General features: G+C 51.7%; 3 protein-coding genes across 18 annotated transcripts in view; 2 read left to right on the top strand and 1 right to left on the bottom strand.

Annotated features, from left to right (window-relative positions):
* Positions 1 to 2238, top strand: part of Arap3 (ArfGAP with RhoGAP domain, ankyrin repeat and PH domain 3) — a 25966-nt gene extending 23728 nt beyond the window's left edge. For all 5 annotated transcript variants that reach the window (XM_013075716.3, XM_013075717.3, XM_013075715.3 and 2 more), the window contains 4 exons: positions 127 to 190; positions 304 to 441; positions 654 to 692; positions 1154 to 2238. In XM_013075716.3, the coding sequence (XP_012931170.2) occupies positions 127 to 190; positions 304 to 441; positions 654 to 692; positions 1154 to 1627 (715 nt within the window). In that variant the 3' untranslated portion in view covers positions 1628 to 2238. The remainder of the gene's footprint in view (positions 1 to 126; positions 191 to 303; positions 442 to 653; positions 693 to 1153) is intronic.
* Rell2 (RELT like 2) lies at positions 1154 to 19450 on the bottom strand. 9 transcript variants are annotated; one of them, XR_015438798.1, is made up of 9 exons: positions 18674 to 19450; positions 18049 to 18288; positions 17590 to 17655; positions 17428 to 17494; positions 16783 to 17163; positions 16138 to 16513; positions 15963 to 16022; positions 9344 to 9426; positions 1154 to 7308 (listed from the first exon to the last, which is right to left on the bottom strand). XR_015438798.1 is itself a non-coding variant. In XM_087180490.1 (8 exons), the coding sequence occupies exons 2-7, from the start codon at positions 18230 to 18232 to the stop codon at positions 15990 to 15992; spliced, it is 1107 nt and encodes a 368-aa protein (XP_087036616.1). In that variant the 5' UTR covers positions 18233 to 18288; positions 18674 to 19450; the 3' UTR covers positions 1154 to 7308; positions 15963 to 15989. The 9 variants fall into 9 exon arrangements, 8 of the variants coding, with proteins under 8 accessions (XP_087036616.1, XP_087036615.1, XP_087036614.1 ...); XM_087180490.1 differs by lacking the exon at positions 9344 to 9426; XM_087180489.1 differs by lacking the exon at positions 1154 to 7308 and having other exon boundaries at positions 7406 to 9426.
* Fchsd1 (FCH and double SH3 domains 1) lies at positions 3780 to 15470 on the top strand. 4 transcript variants are annotated; one of them, XM_013075718.3, is made up of 20 exons: positions 3780 to 3907; positions 4133 to 4230; positions 4807 to 4852; positions 5393 to 5460; positions 5772 to 5928; positions 6015 to 6151; positions 6263 to 6326; positions 8047 to 8175; positions 8827 to 8949; positions 9104 to 9199; positions 9592 to 9711; positions 10097 to 10201; positions 10340 to 10501; positions 11023 to 11151; positions 11233 to 11316; positions 11487 to 11604; positions 11840 to 12060; positions 13295 to 13382; positions 14690 to 14745; positions 14879 to 15470. In XM_013075718.3, the coding sequence occupies exons 1-20, from the start codon at positions 3887 to 3889 to the stop codon at positions 14942 to 14944; spliced, it is 2088 nt and encodes a 695-aa protein (XP_012931172.2). In that variant the 5' UTR covers positions 3780 to 3886; the 3' UTR covers positions 14945 to 15470. The 4 variants fall into 4 exon arrangements, with proteins under 4 accessions (XP_012931172.2, XP_004854353.2, XP_021121781.2 ...); XM_004854296.4 differs by having other exon boundaries at positions 5793 to 5928; XM_021266122.2 differs by lacking the exon at positions 3780 to 3907 and adding an exon at positions 4504 to 4616 and having other exon boundaries at positions 4191 to 4230; positions 5793 to 5928.
* Positions 19451 to 19461: the final 11 nt, after the last annotated feature.

The following is a 19461-nucleotide window of genomic DNA, read 5'->3' on the forward strand; positions in this document are numbered from 1 at the left end:
ATCCGGGCTTCTTCTCTGGCCCAGCCTAGTTCCCTGTCTTCTTTTCTCCTCCTTTCCTTCCTCCATTCTTCCATCCCTATAGCTGTGACCGCTTCTCTCCATTAATTCCATTTTGATCCCCTGTAGCTACTTGGCCTGCACTGATGAGAATGAGATGTGGGATTGGACTACCAGCATCCTTAAAGCTCAGGTGAGGGAAGGAAAAGGCTGAGAGCTGGGTCTTTTATCTCTCTCAATACCTCCCTCAATATCTCCACTCAATACCTCCCAAGCCCACTGTTGCCAACCTCTCAATCTTACTAGCATGATGACCAGCAGCCAGTGGTCTTACGACGACGTTCCTCCTCTGACCTTGCCCGTCAGAAGTTTGGCACTATGCCCTTGCTGCCCATCCATGGGGATGACAGTGGAGCCATCCTCCTCTCTGCCAATCAGACCCTGGTGAGCCCCTCCCCAGACCCTATCTGGTCCCTGCCCTTACCCTGTCAAATTCCAGGAGGAGTGGTGTGCCTGCCAGCCTGGTACTCCCCTCTGCTCTCAGTGACCTTCTTGTCCACCTTCTCTGTGCCCCCAGCCTCCACCCCTACCTCCTGTTGCCAGGCCTCACTATGTCTGTTTTTCCCTTCTCTCATCCCCAACCTACATGTGCCCAGCGCCGACTACACAACCGGAGGACCCTGTCCATGTTCTTTGTGAGTACTGTGCCTGCTGCAGCCATGTGCCTGCCAGCCCTGTGTTCCTCTGTGCTCTCTGAGCCCTGGATGTGCTCTTTGTGTCTGTCTGGATGCAGGCCATTTGGGGGTGTGGGGGGGATCAGAAAGAATGAGGAAAATGAGGGATGGTAGGATCCCATGAGGAAAGGAGAAAGTGGTCATAGAATCTGAGAAAGATAAGGAAAGTAGTTAAGTGGACCCATTTTGGAGTCAGGCACACCTGGGTTCAAGCCCCTTACTGTGTGATCTTGGGCAACTTAACCCCTGTGCAACTCAGTTCAGTTTTTTCGCAGTGAAACTACTGCATAGGATTATTTTGACATCATACATGCCAAATATTTTGTAGCATCTGTCCGAGAGGAAGAGCTCAATAAATGTTAGTGGTTAATAATCCAGTAACTAACTCTGTGCCTGCCCCCTGCAACTCCATTACTATACAGCCAATGAAGTCATCACAGGGGTCTGTGGAAGAGCAAGAAGAGCTGGAGGAGCCTGTGTATGAGGAGCCGGTGTATGAGGAGGTAGGGGACTTCCTGGAGCTCACCAAGGAAACCTCCACGTCCTTCTCCACCACACGGGAGTGGACAGCCAAGCCAGAGAGCCCCCTCCCCAGCCAGAAATCCTTCAATCAACCCCTTCTCTGCAAGACAAGCACCCTGGGCTGGGAGGAGAGGCCACCTGAGCCCCCTCCAGGGCCTCCTTCAAAAAGCAGTCCCCAGGGTCCCCGGGGGTCTCTGGAGGAGCAGCTGCTCCAGGAACTCAGCAGCCTCATCCTGAGGAAGGGAGAGACTACCACATGTCCAGGAGACCCTTCCCAGTCATCTAGCCCCAATGGTCTTGCAACACAGACACCTGGCTTCTCCTCCCAACCCCCCTGCACTTCCAGTCTGCCTTCCAGCCAGCCTCTCACATGACCTTGGGACCAGCAGCAGAGGGGGTAGGTATGCAGAGGAGGACCCAGGCTCTCACCATGGTGGACACTGCTGGGGTCTTCCTCTGCTCTGGCTGGAAAGACTAGACTCCAGTATGGTGCTGTGGAAGAAGCACTGGTCTGGGGGCCTGGCAGCTGTGGCTCTGAGGGCAGGTCATAGCTCCTCTGTGGGTGGCCTCAGCCCATTTATCTGTACCATGAAGTCACTGAAATAAGGAGTGAACACCAAACTGTGTTTCTTGGCTGTAAACCTCACATATTTTCTCTCAACAAGGGCAGCTCCTGCTTTATGTATTTGATATGCAAGGGTTTTGTGAGGTTTGGGGTAAAAGAATGTTTTTACTTGAATTAAAGAAAAAAATAGATTTAGAAGCCAGAGACCCGGATGATGTCCAAGGCTATCCTATCCCACTTCCTACATTCTGGGACTACACTGAAGTCCTGGAATGGGGAAATTGGGCTTGGAAGCTGGGGTAAGGGGAGCCAAAAAAGGGTGGGTCACTATTAATAAACCTTGGAACCAAAAGGCTACCATTCTTTTATTCATTCATTCAATAAATATGTTTTGAGTACCTAATTGGTGCCAGGTCTAAATGAAGTCCCTGTTCTTATCCAGCCCCCACAGTAGAGAAGAAACAAAAAAATAGAAAACATGTGAACCAAGTGAGTTTAGCGCTGTGAAGAAACTATATCAAGTCATGAACTTAAATGACAGGAGGTGGCCTATACCCTGGGCGGATGGGGAAGGAAAGTCTGGGGAGCTGAAACACGGGTAAGAGTCCAGACAAGTTGGGTACTGGGAAAAGGAGCTTCAGAAAGGGCACAGATGCTGTGCAGAGGAAAAGGAGTTGGCCTGTCGGGGGATAGGAAAGAGGCTAGAGTGAGGGGAGCACAGCAAGTGACCAGTGGGAGAAGAGTACCAGGGGAATGGGAAGGTCAGCGGGGGCCAGTCACAGTTCTATTTGGGTTCTATTTGGATTTCAGGTAGTTGGATTTTATTTTGAAGCAATTGCATTTTAAGCAAGAGAAGGATGAGATCTTACTTCCCTTTCAAAAACAAAAAAATCAATCATTGGCTGCTTTGTAAAGTGTGTTGTGGGAGGAAACCGGGAAGCTAAGGAGACCAGATATTAGACCAGAAAACTGATAATGGGGGCTTGGACTAGGGTGGTGGTCTTAGAAATTGAAGGAAGTGGATCAATAGGAGCATGTTTTTGGCTTGGGGTTTTTTTGGTTTGTTCAGTTTTTGTTTTTTCTTTTAATAGAACCTGTAGGATGAGCTGATGGATGGAATATAGGGGTAGAAGAAAGGGCACACTAACTCCTGGGCTTTGACTTTCCTAACTGGAGGGAGTGTGGTACCACTTAACATTAGCTGAGGGAAGATCAGGTTGAAGGGGCTGTTTTAAAAATTTGCAGTACCTATTTAAATATTAGTGGAGGTGTCGGTGTTTGGATTTGTGAATCTTTGAGCCATGTCACGGGTGTAGGGACCTGGGTACAGGCCAAGGAGGCTTTGGTGAGGAGAATGGGGAAAGATTCGAGGATCCTCAGTAGTGTTAGGGTTGGTAGATCTTGGGGTTGGTAGATCTTGAAATTCCCTGAAGCTTTCCATGCCATAGGCCCCACGTGCATTATCCAAGCTCATGCCCCCTCGCTGGTATCGGTTAGTGTCCAGTGGAGCCCAGGATGTACCTGTCTTTTCCTCTGGGCCTGGTTCCTTCTTGACTCCAAGCATCTTTCTCAATCTTCTCACTCTTGCTTTTCCAGTTTAGCAAGAATTAGGAAGAGGTATCAGACCAGCCCTGTCTCCCTTCGTCAGATGCATCTTCGCTCAGGTGTCCGTGACTCAGTTTCCCTGGTCACCTTTTGAGTTTCTTGCCATTCTCACCCAGGTACTGATGATATGCATATGAAAATGAATGACTAGATATAATTACAGGCTGAATCAGTAGCTACCCTAGAAATAGAACCCAGGCGTCTTCACTCAGAAGCCCAGAGTTCTCCCTACCGCCCAGCAGACGCTGCGTCGTCCGCCCCGCGGCCCGGGCACTTCCTGGGTATTCGCAGCAATAACAGAGGCTGAGGTCCTCTGCAGACCCCGCGCGTTTCCTCGCCGAGCTGGATACGGCGTGGGCGGGGCGAGGGCGGATCCGAGCCAGGTCAGGGGTGGGGCTCCGTCGTGGGCCGGGCCTTCTCGAGTTCCGGAGTCGAGTCGCTGGCAGCCTCCACCGGAGCGGGGATGCAGCCACCGCCCCGAAAAGTGAGATTGGCTTGGGAATGGAGACTCCTGTCGGGCCGGGGGAGTGGGGGGAACCCAAGGGGCACCGGCCTGGGGAAAGAAAGCGGGGTCGGGAAGCAGACCTAATCCTGAAGTAACCGAGGATACAGCTCAGCCCTCCTCGGCCCCGCCCCCTCATCGCTCCCCGCGCCCAGTGTTTTTTAGGTCCCCACGCCTGGGGTCTTCATCCTTCCCTGAATCCCATAGGTGAAGCCAGCCCAGGAGGTGAAGCTTCGCTTCCTGGAGCAGCTGAGCATTCTTCAGGCTCGGCAGCAAAAGGAGGCGGATCTGCTGGAGGACATCAGGTAACCCCTGACCTCTCACCTTCACGTACCCCAGCCTTTGCCATAGCGCGCGCCTCTCCGGCCCTAACCTCCCTCTGCCAGGGTTCGGAGGGGGTGTTCCCCGGGGTGAAGAGCCCTCCAACTTACCATTCACGGCCCTCACCCTAGGCCTACCTCTCTAGATATTGGAAATACACACATGTAAACACACGGGGATCGCTCTCAAACCCTTCACTCCACAACACACACCTACCCCACAGTCGAGCTTAGGGCAGAATCCCCTCCCTCTTCTAGACCTGCTGGAAGGCTGGTGGACACTATTCCTGGCCCCCATCAATCCTCACCGCCAAGCCCACAGATGGTCCTCCAGGGGTGGGGAGGATCCTGCTGGGGCTCTGAGCAATGAGGTGAGGCTGTCTTGTGCTGTGGCTGCCTGAAGTGATCTCAAGGACTGTCTCTTCAGTGCCATTCCCTCAGAGTGTAGCCACACTCTGGACTGGCTCCCCCTTTCCTCCTGCCCACGCAGAAGAGAGGATTGAGGGTGGGATAACATGACCAACTACAGGTAATCTACACCTCATTTGACAATCTCCACAGATCCTACAGCAAGCAGAGGGCAGCCATTGAACGGGAGTATGGACAGGTATGGGATTCTTCTCTGGAGCTTCCTTCTTGTTCCATCCTTCTGTATCCCTTCCTTTATTGTGGTCAAGAACAAATGCCTAGAATCAGGCTGACTTGTGTCAAATCGTTATTGTGCTACTTACTAGCTGGGTGATCTTGAACATGTTACTTAACATTTCTTGGCCTCACTTTTTTTCTGTGAAATGGGAATGATTATATTACCTTACTTGCTGGGCATGTTAGTGCATGCCTGTAATCCCAGCACTTGGGAGGCTGAGGCAGAAGGATCACCACAAGTTTGAGGCCAGCCTGGGCTACATAGTGAATTCTAGGCCAGCCTGAACTACAGAGCGAGACCCCTCTCTCAAAACAACAACAATAATACTTTACTTTCATGTAGGGTTGTTGTAAGGATTAAATACTGTAGTGAGTAAAAGGCATTTAGCAAAGCAAGTAGTACATCTTCTACATCCAAAGAATGGTATACTCTGGTCCTGTGTTCTCCCAGTTGGGGAGGGTCTTAGAAAGGAAACTGAGCCTTCGATGGCTTTCTCTGCAGGCACTCCAGAAGCTGGCTGGGCCATTCCTGAAGAGGGAAGGGCAGCGGAGCGGGGAGATGGACAGCAGGTGGGTCTCACAGAGGCAGAGGGCCACAGGGCCCCAAAAGTGATGGGGAGCTCAGTCCCTGAGACCTGTGGGGATGAAGGCCTAGTGAGGGGGCATGTGACCTGCAGATAGAGCTGACACAGCAGCGGGAGAGGAGCTGACACAGCAAGGACACTGTGGGTGGAGGTGGAGGGCATGAGTGATCCTGTGGCTGAGCTAATGGCCTGATCGATTGATGGGCTTCCAGACGAGGGGGGAAGGGAAAGCACTGTGTCTCGCATGGTGTTGGGGGCATCTCATGAAGCTGCGGAGTGTTCCCCTCTTCAACACAGACCTTCTCTGGGGAGGGACAGGACAGTGTTTGCTGCCTGGCGCTGCCTGCTGGATGCCACTGTGGCAGGAGGCCAAACTCGGCTCCAGGTGTCTGACCGATTCCGTGACCTAGCAGGGGGCACAGGGCGGAGTGCCAAGGAGCAGGTGCTTAGAAAGGTATGGTTAAATGTATGGGGTGAAGGAAGAGCTGGTTGGGGGCTGGAGGTGGCCTGGGCCAGGACTTTGTGTGTTCATGCCACTAGGGAACAGAGAGCCTCCAGAAGGCGCAGGCTGAGGTGCTGCAGTCTGTCCGGGAGCTGAGCCGAAGTCGGAAGCTATACGGGCAGCGGCAGCGTGTGTGGGCCTTGGCACAGGAGAAAGCAGCTGATGTCCAGGCCAGGTGAGCTCATGGGAGGTTAGGAGGCCTGAGCTGGGGTCCTGGGGAGGTGAGGGGTGGAGCCAAAGCATCAGAGCTGGGCCTGACACCAGTTCCTCTCCCTCACCTGCACAGGCTGAATCGAAGCGACCATGGGATCTTTCACTCTAGGACCAGTCTCCAGAAACTGAGCACCAAGGTTCGGAGGAAGAAAGCATGAGCGGGGCAGAGTAGTCTAGTGGTTTGGAATCCAGCGGCAAAAGTATAAGAGAATGGGTTGAGTCCAGACTCTCCTACTTCCTAGGTGGGTCACCATGGTTAATTTCTTGATTTTTGTAAGCCCCATTTTCTTCATCTAAGCAGTAGAAATAATACTTTTCTTTTTCATTCCTTTAATATGTACTTTTCAAAGATCTTTGTGTATGAGGCACTGTTCTATCATTGGGGATACAGTGGAAAACATGACTATTGGAGTTCTTGCTCTCACAGCCTGGTCGAGGGAGACAGAGTATATAAATAAATAATCATGGGCCCGGGACTGGCTCAGTGGTTCTGCCACCTGCCTTGAAAGCACAAGGTTCTGAGTTTGATCCCTGGTACCAAAAAAAAAAAAAAAAAAAAGAATAAATAATCAGATGAAGATGGAAATAAAAAAGGTGCTATGATGAAGGGTAGCAAAGGGGTATAATCTAGAGAGAAGGCCTCTCTGAACAAGTGGCCTGAGTATCAAGAAGGAGCCAGCCACGGTGCACGCCTGTAATCCCAGCACTCGGGATGCAGAGGCAGGAGGATCACTGTGAGTTTGAAGCCAGCATGAGCTACATAGTGAGACCCTGTCTCAAAAAAAGAAAAGAAAAGAAAAGAAAGGAGCCAGCCAGCCATGCAAAGATATAGGTGAAAAACATCCTGGGGAGAGAAAATGGTGAGTGCAAAGGCCCTGAGGTGGAAATAAGTTTGGAGAGTCAAGGAACTGAGAGAAGGCCAGTGTGCCTAGAGCACTGTGGGCAAAGGGACAGGCAATTAAAAGAGAGGTTATAGGGGTCAGCTTATGTTGGTCCTGGTATATCACTGTTAGCAACACTTCGGACTTTATTTTAGACATACATGGAAGCCACTAGAGCACGAGTGTCCAGTCTTTCTACTTGCCTTGGCCACAAGGAGTGAAGAGGAATCGTCGTGGGCTGCATATAAAATATATATAGTTAATGTATATAAGTAACAAAACTTCCTTTTAAAAAATAGGATAACATAAACATAAAACTAGTGGGATATTTGACCTTGTTTTTTTTTTTTCTATTGCGGTACTGGGGACTGAATTCAGGACTTTGCGCTTGCCAGGCAGGCCTGGTGCCACTGAGCTATATCCCCAGCCCCTTAACCTTGTTTTTGTGAAACTAATGTATCAGTGTCTGGTTTGATGGCAGTGGTTGGAACTCTTAGTGAGTTCTCAAGGTACTCATCAGAAATTTGGGGTTTACTTTTATTCTTTGTATGCTTCATCTTTGACAGTAGTTGTTTACAAGTGTACTGACTGTGTGTGGCAGGCATGGGAGGCAGAATTAGCACTGCACTGTGCCCTCCCCTAGACAGCATTCCATTGTTGTTGCCTATTGTGGAGCACCATGCAGTTGAGTCATGAAAACTATTGACAGAAATCACATAATAATGCTAAATATTATTAAAATAATGTTTACAATATTACGGGGTCACATGATTAGCTGTTCAGGGCTGCATGTTGCCTGCAGGCTTTAGGTGGAATGTGCCTACACTACAAGGTTTTGAGCAGGAGTTGTATGTGACATTTTTAGTATAGTGCCAAGCACCTAGTAAGTATTCGATAATGTGGGAACCCATGCTGGATCTGGGTTTGGTTCACCTTGGGCCCAAGGCTCCTGTTGACACCTCTTTTCCCCTCTTAGCTATCTGCCCAGTCAACCCAGTACTCCCAGCAGCTGAGAGCAGCCCGCAATGAATACCTGCTCAACTTGGTAGCCACGAACGCCCACCTTGACCACTACTACAAGGAGGAACTGCCAGCTTTGCTCAAAGTCAGTCCTAACCCAGATTACCCCTGCCTCTCACAAGTGGGAGGGCCACTTCCCATAAGACTGGCTGATGTGGGGATTTAGCTCAGTGGTTCTGCCGCCTGCCTCACAAGTGCAAGGTCCTGAGTTTGATCCCTGGTACCAAAAAAAAAAAAAAAAAAAAAAGTCTTCAAGACTGGCTGATGCTCCTGACTGGCTTGCTCAGAGTGGGTAGAAGATGCATACTTGGGTTCTTGTTCTGATTCTAGCTGTTTGTGTGACACCATACAGTGCATTTAACCCCTCTGAGCCCCACATTCCTCATCAAGATTAACCCCAGTTCTACCTACCTCATACATTAATGAGGTTCAAAAGAAGAGAATGGATGTAAGAGTGTTTTTTAAACTGTTAAATGGGGTTGGGGTGTAGCTCTATAGTAGAGCACTTGCCTAGCATGTACAAGGCCCTGGGTTCCATCCCCAGCACTACAAAATAAACGAATAGTTAAGTGGTGTACATACAAGAGGGCCTACATCAGTAGTAGTAATAATGTCTTACTCCTTTCCTCTTTCCTACCCTTCATGTCCATCCCTCACCCAAACCCTGCACAGAGACTGTGCCTTGCAGTAGAGGCCTGGGGGAAGGGTGGTGTCAGTATCCTGGCTTTCTCTTCAGGACCTGGTCAGTGAGCTGCTGGAACACTTGAGGGACCCCCTGACCTTACTGAGCCGCACTGAGCTGGAAGCTGCAGAGATGGTCCTGGAGCATGCCCACCATGGGGGGCAGGCCATCTCCCAGGTGAACTCCCCTAGAGATCCTCACCACCCTTTTCTCCTAACACTGTATGTCTGCTCCTTTCCTTTGCACCTTGCCCTCTTTCCTTCTTGAGGTACTGGGGACAGGGTTGGACAGGGGGCTTGTGAGTGGGTGATCATGCCTTTTTTTGCCCCAGGTAAACTGGGAGCACGATGTGAAGCTATTTCTTCAGGAGCCTGAAGTGTTTTCCTCTACCCCACCTCAGCAGTTTCAGCCAGCTGGGGCTGATCAGGTGAGATGTTCTTGATTGTTGGAACAAGGCCAAATATAAACAAAACTATGATTTAGCCCTCCCACTTTGTATTAACTCATCTGCTATTGAACCTTGCAGAAAGAATTCCAGTTCTCTCCCTCCCACCATGACACACAAACATACCTTAGTTCACTATTCAGGCTCTTTACTGCACTATCCTCTCCATTCCATCCCTGTTCATCTCCTGGGATCCCATTTCTAGGACTCTGTGGGCCCAAACATATATATGTGTCTGTGTCCATAGACATAGGCATGTGTCCCCACCTCTTTGTCCCTGTCCTTGGAGGTCAAGACAAAAGAGAGATAAAAGGAGGTAATTGGAGAAGAGGCACAATCTCAGGTCCTCCTCACAGCACATCCATCCCATTCAGGTGTGTGTGCTGGAAGGGAGAGCAGAAGACACAGCTGGGGGAAGTAGCCTAGAGAAAGAGATCCAGCGCTGGTCGAGCCGAGCTGCCCGGGACTACAAGATCCAGCACCATGGACATCGGGTGAGGTGGGGGTGCAGGTGTTGTGGGTGGGTAAGAAATGCTGAGGGATGGGGATCCTTGGAGTCCTTGGGGTATCATGGTACTGCAGGTAGGAGGGGAGGGAAGGGTATTTTAACACAGAAGTGTGACACAGTGGTAAGAGCATAGCTTTTGGAGCTAAACTAACATGGGTTGTTTTCTGTTGCTTTCAAGTTCTATAACCTTGAGTAAGGAAGTGACTTCACCTCTCTGGACTTGTTTCCTCATTGCTAAAGTGAGGCCAATAGTAACACCCACTTTATAGGGAAGATTAAGTGACAATGGAAGTGATTCAGCTAGCAAAGTACCAGGCCCAGAGTAAGCTCTGGTCTGCTGTGGCTCCACCTGCCTTCCTCTTCCCCATCAGGTGCTGCAGCGTCTAGAGCAGAGGCGCCAGCAGGCTCCAGGGCGTGAGGCTCCAGGAATAGAGCAACGGCTACAGGAAGTGAGGGACAGCATCCGGCGAGCACAGGTGAGGCTCAGTCCTGGGCTCAGAGCTACGGAGAGCCCTCCTTTGGCAGCCCACTCTTCTTTCAGATGGGAGGAATGGGGGGAACCAGAGGGTGGACAGTTGGTCAGGCTCCACCAACTCCCTTCCTCCTCATGCCAGGTGAGCCAGGTGAAGGGGGCTGCCAGGCTGGCCCTGCTGCAGGGGGCTGGCCTGGATGTGCAGCACTGGCTGAAGCCAGCCATGACCCAGGCCCAGGATGAGGTGGAACAGGAACGACAGCTTAGTGAGGCTCGGCTGTCCCAGAGGGACCTCTCTCCTACGGTGAGTGCTCTCCCCAGCCATACATACTCAGGAGGGCATAACTACCCAGTGGAAGGCACACCCTCTAAAATGGGAATCAGAGCAGTACGTAACTTACAGGGCTTAACTGAGATGATTCGTGTAAGGTATTTGCATAGTTTCTGGCACAGAAAGTCTTCAGTAAACTTTCATTATGATGTAATGGTTCAGAACTCAGGTTCTGGAAGCTGTCTAAATGATTTGAGTACCAGCCACTCCACTTATTGGCTTCAAAAGTAAAATGAGGTTCATAGTGCAAAATAACAACGGGGTTATTATGAAGAGTAAATGCAACAATATACATAACATATTTAACATTGTGCTGGACACATATTAAGGACTCGGCTGCTATTACTTAGTATCATCTTGCTCTGTGGTGATTTTGGTTATGAGACATGGTGGTTGGCTGGGGGGTACTACCTTGGAGGAGGATTCCTAGTGTCCTTTAGGGGTCAGGTGGAGGAGTAAGGCCCCATAATTATGTGTCCTCTGTCCTTCTCCAGGCTGAGGATGCTGAGCTTTCTGACTTCGATGAATGTGAGGAGACAGGGGAGCTCTTTGAAGAGCCTGCCCCACCAGCCCTAGCCACCAGGCCCCTCCCCTGCCCTGCACATGTGGTGTTTGGCTATCAGGTGTGAATGGGATTTGGGACTTCAGACTGGGCAACAGTAGGTGATAACCAAATTGTGAATCCTTCCTTGTGGGGCTTTTAGGCAGGCCATGAGGATGAGTTGACCATCATGGAGGGTGAGTGGCTGGAGGTCATAGAGGAGGGAGATGCTGATGAATGGGTCAAGGTGCGTATGGGACCCTGATTCTGACCTTGGGTTGGGGGCAGTGGGAGGACTTCTCTATGGCCCCCAAGGAAGGACCCATCCAGGCAAAGCTAGAAGCCTGAGTGGAGAAGAGCAAGGGCCATGGACTACAGAGGAAAGTCTGATGTCCATTTGTTTTGCTGGGTGAGCAGGCTCGGAACCAGCATGGTGAAGTAGGCTTTGTCCCTGAGCGGTATCTGAACTTCCCGGATCTCTCCCTTCCTGAGAGCAGCCATGACAGTGACCATCCCTCAGGGGCAGAGCCCACAGGTAAGAAAGAAATTTCTGGGCCGGGGATTTAGCTCAGTGGTTCTGCCGTCTGTCTTGCAAGCGCAAGGACCCAAGTTCGATCCCTGGTACCAAAAAAAAAAAAAAGAAAGAAAGAAAGAAATTTCTGGGTTCAGGGACCCTGGATATGGAGACAAATTGTTAGTCTTAGGGTATCACGGATCTAGGGTACTACCATCTCATTCCTTTTCTCATCATTTCTTCTGGGCTTCTGCAGCATTCCTGGCCCGAGCCCTGTACAGCTACACTGGCCAAAGTGAAGAAGAGCTGAGCTTCCCTGAGGGTGCGCTGATCCGCCTGCTGCCTCGGGTCCAGGATGGAGTAGATGATGGCTTCTGGCGGGGAGAATTTGGGGGCCATGTTGGGGTCTTCCCTTCCCTGCTTGTGGAGGAGCTACTTGGCCCTCCTGGCTCCTCTGAACTCTCTGACCCTGAACAGGTGAGGTTTCATTCTCCCTGTGTTCCCAGGTACCTCTGAGTTGACCCTTTCACTCTAGTAAGGCCCAAGTTTATCTCCTGTGGTGGCTTGGGCCTTCCCATCTCCTTTGGCAGAGAAAAGGGAAACCAAGGCAATCTTCATGGGAGTTTGGGAGACTTTAGTGCTAGACAGACCTGAGTTCACATTTCTATTGCATGACCTTGGGCAGTGACTTAATCTCTCTGAGCTTGTTTCTTCATCATAAAATGGAGATAATACCTGCCTTAGCAGGCTCACTGTCATGACGAGAAATAATAGGGGTAGAGTTCTTAGCCCTGCAGGACATAGGAGGTACTTAAATTGTGATGCTATTGTCATGATACAACAGGGAGAGCTTAGGACTGGAAGTTAGGAGACTCATGTCTAGAAGTCAGCATTCTTTTTTTTTTTAATTCGGTACCGGGGATCGAACTCAGGCAGGCGCAGTGCCAACAAGGTAACTCCTTGGCCTGGAGCGAGCATCCTGATCACACTCAGACAGATGGCTTACCCTGAAACTCACCTCTGACAGAGGAGTCATAAAAATGCTTGCCTCAGCCATGCATGGTGTCACAGGCCTGTAATGCCACCACAAAGGAGGCTGAGGCAGGAGGACTGCAGTGAGTTCAAGCCCGTCCTGGGCTACACAGTGAATTCAAGGCCAGCCTGAACTATATAGCCAGACAGTCTTAAAAAAAGAAAAGCCTGGGCTGGGGATTTAGCTCAGTGGTTCCACTGCCTGCCTCACAAGTGCAAGGTCCTGAGTTTGATCCCTGGTACCAAAAAAACCCAAAAAACAAAAAAGAAAAGCTTATCTCCTGCGTTGTTTGTGAAGATTGAATGAAGCCCTGTGTAAATACAAGCATTTGGCCACTTCCTTTATTGGGAATTGATGGGACAGGAATTGAAGGTGGGATGAAAAGAGCTGGTGAGCCAGGCATGGTAGCACACACCTGTAATCCCAGACTTGGGAGGCTGAGGCAGGAGGATGGTTGTGAGTTTGAGGCCAGCTTGAGCTACATAGCGAGACCCTTTCTCAAAAAAATAAACAGGAGGCTGGGGATTTAGCTCAGTGGCACTGCATCTGCCTTGCAAGTGCAAGGTCCTGAGTTCAATCCCCAGTCCCCAAAACAAAAACAAACAAACCAAAACAAAAAAGAGCTAGTGAAAGTTTCCCACATGCCAGGAATAACTCTTGTGTCTACCCTGGCACCAGATGCTGCCATCTCCTTCGCCTCCCAGCTTCTCCCCTCCTGTACCCACCACTGCCTTGGATGGACCTCCTGTACCTGTCTTGCTTGGGGGTGAGTAGGGGGATTGGGGGTCCCAAAAGTATAAGAGATGCGAGGAGCAAGCTTGGAGTCTAAGGTCGTAACTCTGCTTCTCTGCATGGCCTCAGTGCACCTTGCAATAGGGTCCACTACAGATTGATGGAGGAGTTGGGATTTGGAGTCAGGCTGACCTGGCTCAGACCCTGCTCTGTCACTTCCTGGTATGTGACTTGATGTGGGATATTTAACCTGTCTCTTCCTCCTTTTATGTCCTTTATAAAGTGAGGACAAAGGTACTACTTTGTTGGATGATTATGAGTTTAAAAAGATATCTATAGTGTATACAGCATTGTGCTTGGGACATAGTAAAGCATGCAAGTAGTAGCTGTTTTATCGTTGTTTTTAAAATTACCTACCTTCTCTCGCTGTATTCCCCCAAAATGTATCCTTTGCTCTTAGTGTCACTGGACCATGAAAATCCCTAGCTTTGTGTATTCCTTTTACATTGTGACTTTTTTTTTTTTTTTTTGTGGTGCTAGGGATGGAACCCAGGACCTTGCTAGGCAAGGACATGCTAGGCAAGCATTCCACTACTGAATTATATCCCCAGTCCCCCCTTTTCCCTTTTTCCTCTTGGAATATCCATCTTTACTAAAACCTTCTGCAACTTCCACCTTCTCCACAGTCACCCTCCCTGACCCTCCTGGAGTCACCACCATATCCAGCACCCTAGTTCATTTTGAATGACTTAGCACTCAGACATTCATTGTGTTTGTTTGTCCCCCACCCAAGCACTGGGTATTGAACTCATGGGCATTCTACCACTGAATTACATTCTCAGCCATTTTATTTTTTTATTTTCAAACAGTGTCTTGCTAAATTGCCCAAGCTGGCTTTGAATTTGCTATCCTCCTGCCTCAGGCTCTCGGTAGCTAGGATTTACAGGCATGTGGCATCATGCCCGGCCCATTGTGGTTTTTTTTTGGTACCAGGGATTGAACTCCGGTCCTTGCACTTGCAAAGCAGGTAGTGAAACCACTGAGCTAAATCCCCGGCCCTCCATTGTGTTTTTGATGTTTCATTATTGGGTTCTTGAGAGGCATTGGGAGGGAGGACATTGTGTATCCCACCTGCCTTTTTTGGTACCTTGATCAAAGCTGATCATGTAGCAGTTGCCCAATAAATACTTGTTGAGGATGGATGAATTGATGGAGTTTATGGCTCAGGTTGGTGACTCTCTGTTGATCCAGCAAATACTTATGGAGTATCACTACCCTGAGTGCTGGAAATGCAGCACTGAAAAACAAAGCCTAAACATTGGCTGTGGTTCTTGTTTCCAGACAAAGTCTTGGACTCCCCTGGACCCCTGGACATGATAGCACCTCGACTCAGACCGGTAAGGGTCCTATCCTAGAGGTTGTATACAGAGGAATAATTTTGACTTGTCCTGTTTTTTCTGCTGGGCTGGGGGAATGGACAGGGATATCCCGAGAGAGGACTCTAGAGCACTAATTGTGTGTTCCCTACAGGTGCGGCCACCACCTCCCCCACCGGCTAAAGCCCCAGACCCTGGCCATCCAGATTCTCTCACCTGACAGCCATGGGGTTCACTGCCCCCCCAGTGATGCTGCTGCCCCTCCCTATCTCCATGCTTTCAGACTACCCCCTCAATGATCTGGAGCGACACAGCCAGAAGCTGGAATCTCCACCATGTCTACTCTCACTTCCAGGGATAGAAGTTTCTCCTTTCCCCTTATTGGGCCAGAATCCACTCCTTTTCCCCATTGTCCTACTGCCATTTTTAGGGCTGGAACTATCCCTGTCTTCTGCCATCACCCTGTCTCTAGGGTGGTGAAATACCCCCAAATCTCTGGAGCTGGAACCCTCCTTCCAAAGTCTTGAATGGCTCTGGCCCACCTCTGTCTCCACTTTGGCTGTGTGGCCCACCCCACTCTGGATGCCAGGGTAACTGGGGTTGGGTCCAGAAAAGGAGCAGCCTTGGGAGTCACACGGAGCTGGAGCCAGTATGCAGAGCAGCTGTAATGGTCTGAGCGGATTTATTGACAGTGAATAAAGGGCACGAAGGCCAAGTCAGGGCCTGGACCTCTTGTGCCAAGAGAGCAGGATCCCTAAGGTGCTATTGCTTTAGGGGCCCACCAAGGGCAGGGCCCTGGCAAGGTGTTGGGGAAGGCAGGCCAGGTAGCCTATTGGCAGGTAAAGGATGTGGAAAAGAATGTGGGGCCAGGAGTGTGGGTAACTTCTCCAATGGTCGCCCAGGCTGAGACCATGCAACTCAAGGTGGAAGTAGAGCTGGTCCTTCAACTGGGGGGCAGTGCTATCCAGCAAAGGGGAGGGCCTTCATGCCCACTCTTTCCCTCACTCTGCCCGCTGGTAGTCCATCAGTACAATGAAGGAAGATGCTTGGAGGAGAGGAAGGGGAACAGTGTTGCTTCCTGTTCAAGTTCTATCCCAACTTTTCTCTAGAGTATACACCCACTCCCCACCACCAACCGAGGAAATTTGTAGCACAGGCTAAGGCTGCACTTCACCCTGGGGGTTCAGGGAGCTGAGAGCTGATAAGTTTAAAGAGTTTAGGTGAGGGGACAAGATTACCTGATTTGGGGTTCAGGTAGACTCCCCTCATATACCTTCTGCATCCTGTGATGGAGACACCTGTGAGGAAGGGGAGGTGTCAAAAATGGGAACAGGAAGTGGGTCATTATCAGTGATCCCCAAAGAAATGTAAAATAAAACTGAGCCCACTGCAGCCCTAGCCACATCTTCATACCTGGTGATCTGAGGTGTCCAGTTTGTTTGGTTGTTCATTTGCCCTTTGACTGGGCAGCCTTGGGCTTGGGTCTCTCCCTCTGGCCCCCAGTGTTGACTCTGCAGAGATCCCAGGGTTTCCCTCACGTGCACAAGGGATAAGAGTGCTGTCCCTGAGTCCTCCATTCTGCACTGGGGGGCTAGCTAGGGCCTGGGGCTGCAGCTCCTCAGGAGGCAGTCTCTCGATGGCAGGCGTTCCTGCCCTAGGCTGGCCTCCCCCAGACCCCTGAACACCCTTTAGGTCCTGCCCCCCGCCAGAGCCCCAGCTCCTGTCCGTAGGGGAACCATCACGATGCTCATGTAGCCCATAGCGCTTCTCAATGTGTGTCACCCGGAACCTGGGAGGGAGAGAACATTGGGGCTCAGGAGCACAACTCAGGCTGCCAGGCCCTCCCCTCTGACTAGAGACATTCTGTGCTTGATGGCCACTTCTCTCTGGCCTAGGTTGGGGGAGGTCTTTTCAGATCATGGGGCATATTGTGCAGCCTGACTCTTGCTGTGGCTCCCACTCCAGAAGGAAGGAGCTGGGGCCCACCTTTGGGGTCAGGTGCCTGATCATTGTGATCCCTACCTCAAGCTGCATTTCCCTAGAGCATTATATTCCCACCTGCCCACAGAGAATACAGTGGTCTCCCCAGCTCGGGGGTGGCTTTTTCCTTCTTTGGATCGGCCCTGACGGACAAGTGGGGGCCTCTTGCTGCGGCTGCAGTGGATGCAAGGAGCTGAAGAGCCCAGATGCACTGTGTGATGATGGGAAGGGGCTCCATCTTGCAGGCTGGAGGTGGCATCCACGCTGGACAGTAGGGAGGAGGGGAACAGAAACATTTTTATTTTCTTTCCGGTTCTGTTTCCTCCTGTTCTTTCAGCATGCTCTTTAAGCCTCCAGAAGCCCCACATACCCCCCAGCCCCAAAATCCTTTTGTCTTTATCTAATAAATTCAGTATTAAGATGTGAGTGACCATGTGTTCTTCTTTCCAGCCCTGTGCGCTAAAAAAAAAAAAAAAAAAAAAAAAGGTTAATGCTTAACCGAAAAGAGTGACAATAGAGGTGACTGTTAGGCTTGATGATATCTGGATGGGAGACATGGTTTGAAGGACTAGAAGTTGCTACAGAACTTCCTTCTTCCTGTAGGGTAGCTAGCCTGGCCCTCTCCCAACCCCAAGTGTGCAGTGAGGCTGGGAGAGGCTTGTGCTGGAGGAGAGGATACTCTCCAAGGCAAGCTCAGTCATGCTGGCCCTGTTTCCAGCTCACCTGGAGAGCTGCACTGTCCCTTCTCCTTCACTGTCCCCCAGCATCTCCTTCAAGGCCTCAGCATTGGCTGAGGGGGTAAGGAAAAGAGGGAGTCAGTGGAGGTAGAGGTCAAGGCAGGAGCAAGACAGGGTGGGAGGGAACAAGGGGTCAGCCTGTACCCACCTTCATTTTGAATGATGCAGCGAACAATCCTCTCTACTGTGTCCTCATTCACATCATCGTCCTCAGCTGAAGGATGAAAGAGATTGGCAAGGGAGCAGAAAATGAGTCAGCTTTGGGGGAACATGACCTGACAGCCCTCAAGGCCCATTGCTCAAGACATATCCCTTTACCTATTTGCCATCATGTTGGACTTGAGCATTTCAGGGGCCAGAAAAGATGAGGAAGTCAATGGGAGCCCAACACTACATCAGTGACCATTTCCTGCCCATGCTGCCTTCTCTAGCCTTGCTTTCAAGGTGGTGTCACCCTACTTACTGACTCAAAAAAATCATCCCTAGGCTTCCTGTAGGCTGGATCAGGATTTGGCCTGGGTCTGTTGTTCACGAAGGCAGAAAGAGGTGTGGGGAGAGGGATAAGGGAAAAAGGCGACTGAGCCAGGGTTTCAGGCTCCTCACTCACGGGGCTGAAGCTGGGCGTCGTCAGGCTCGGAGGCCCTAGACGTGCGGCAGCGGTAGCCTTTCTTCTTGAGCACGTGGCAGATCATGAAGCCTACAAGGCCCATGAGGAAGAAGACCAGCACAAGCAGGAAGAGCATGTACAGCCCATGTTGGGGCGGCTCCAGGACAGGCTGTGGTTCCGACATGAGGCCCTGGGGGGCGAGCGCGGGCCAGGGCGCCTCCTGGGTTTAGGGGGCTGCAGCTGAGGTTGGGGGAGGAGTACAAACGATCTTCAGGATCCCCATCAGGTACTCCGGTCCCACCCCGTACCCAACGAGGGAGCTGTCCGGGCCAAGGGTGCTGGTTGGCCAAGACCGCCCAAGGCTGGAGGCCAGAAGGAGGCTGCACAAGCCCTCTGCCACTATACTGGTTCCTCTTCCCTGACACCCAGACCGGTACCCCTTCCAGCTCAACCCGAGCTTTAGTCCCTCCCAAGGACACTGCAGCACAGCATGGGACTAAATTCTCAAGTGGCCAGCGTAGAAATCGCGCCTGAGTCAGCGTCCGCACCTCTAGGCCGGCCTGAGCCAGGCCTTCTGCAGCAGGCCCCCCCCCAACACCTTTTCGTTTCCTCCCACCCTGATCACCTGGCCCACCCGGTACCGGTGCTTTGGTTCAGGCTCCGGCTCCGATTCTGGCTCCAGGGGCGTCCTAGTCCGGCTCAGGGGCCCCGATGCCCTCCCGGTGCTCATCCCTTGATTCCTCCCCCTTCCCCGGCTCCCGGCTGTGGCTGCGGATACCGGTGCCGCGGCAGACGGGGGGGGGGGGGGGGGCGAGGGGATGGCGGGCGATGCGGGCTGGTTGGGAGACGCGGCAGGCTCTGGATAACTCCAGCCCTGGCAAAGGGAGGAGCTGGGGGGTGCTTCGGCCGCCGCCCTGGATTCCCAAATGCGTTTTCCTGTCGCCAGCCTGGGACTAAGGGGCGGAGCGCAGGTGTGCTGGGGGGAGAGCGTAAGCCTCGCGCGCGTGACCGCGCCGGGCCCTCCCCCTGAAAAGAATGTGTGGCGCCCAGTCTGGGTCCGCGTGGCGGGCAGGAGGTCAGGCGGAGGTTGCCTCCGCTGGTCTGTCTGGCAAGCCTGGCGCACCTCCTTCCCTCTGGTACCCGGGACGAGCGGCTGGCCAGGAGTCTTCCCAGCCGGCTGGGAGAAGGACAGCGTGGCCGGATCCTCGCAGCTTCTTAGGTGACCACGGCCTGCGCCCCTTTGGGGCAGGCGGGTGGACTGGAGGGCTCCGTTTTCCTAGGATTTGACCCCCGCCTGGGAAGAAATGGCACTCGCATCCTAGGAATCCGGCCACCCCTTCCCAGCCGAAGCCAGGTCGTTCACGCCCCAGAAACTAGAAGCCAGGCGAGGCGAGGGGCGGAACTCCCGCAGGG

This window comes from Heterocephalus glaber, unplaced genomic scaffold (genome assembly GCF_053883595.1).
Source record: "Heterocephalus glaber isolate CG9 unplaced genomic scaffold, H.glaber_assembly_v1.0 deba00001463, whole genome shotgun sequence".
Classification (NCBI taxonomy): Eukaryota; Metazoa; Chordata; class Mammalia; order Rodentia; family Bathyergidae; genus Heterocephalus; species Heterocephalus glaber.

What these genes read in the sequence shown, in the direction of transcription:
- Fchsd1 (XM_013075718.3), top strand. Translation starts at nt 3,887, where the DNA reads ATGCAGCCACCGCCCCGAAAA. An exon ending in AGGAGCAGGTGCTTAGAAAG is followed by an intron (nt 5,929 to 6,014) that starts GTATGGTTAAAT and finishes TCATGCCACTAG; the next exon opens with GGAACAGAGAGCCTCCAGAA. An exon ending in ACAGCATCCGGCGAGCACAG is followed by an intron (nt 10,202 to 10,339) that starts GTGAGGCTCAGT and finishes TCCTCATGCCAG; the next exon opens with GTGAGCCAGGTGAAGGGGGC.
- Rell2 (XM_087180490.1), bottom strand. Translation starts at nt 18,232, where the DNA reads ATGTCGGAACCACAGCCTGTCCTGGAGCCGCCCCAACATGGGCTGTAC. An exon ending in CGACGCCCAGCTTCAGCCCC is followed by an intron (nt 17,656 to 18,048) that starts GTGAGTGAGGAG and finishes TTCATCCTTCAG; the next exon opens with CTGAGGACGATGATGTGAAT. An exon ending in CTGCATCATTCAAAATGAAG is followed by an intron (nt 17,495 to 17,589) that starts GTGGGTACAGGC and finishes TTACCCCCTCAG; the next exon opens with CCAATGCTGAGGCCTTGAAG.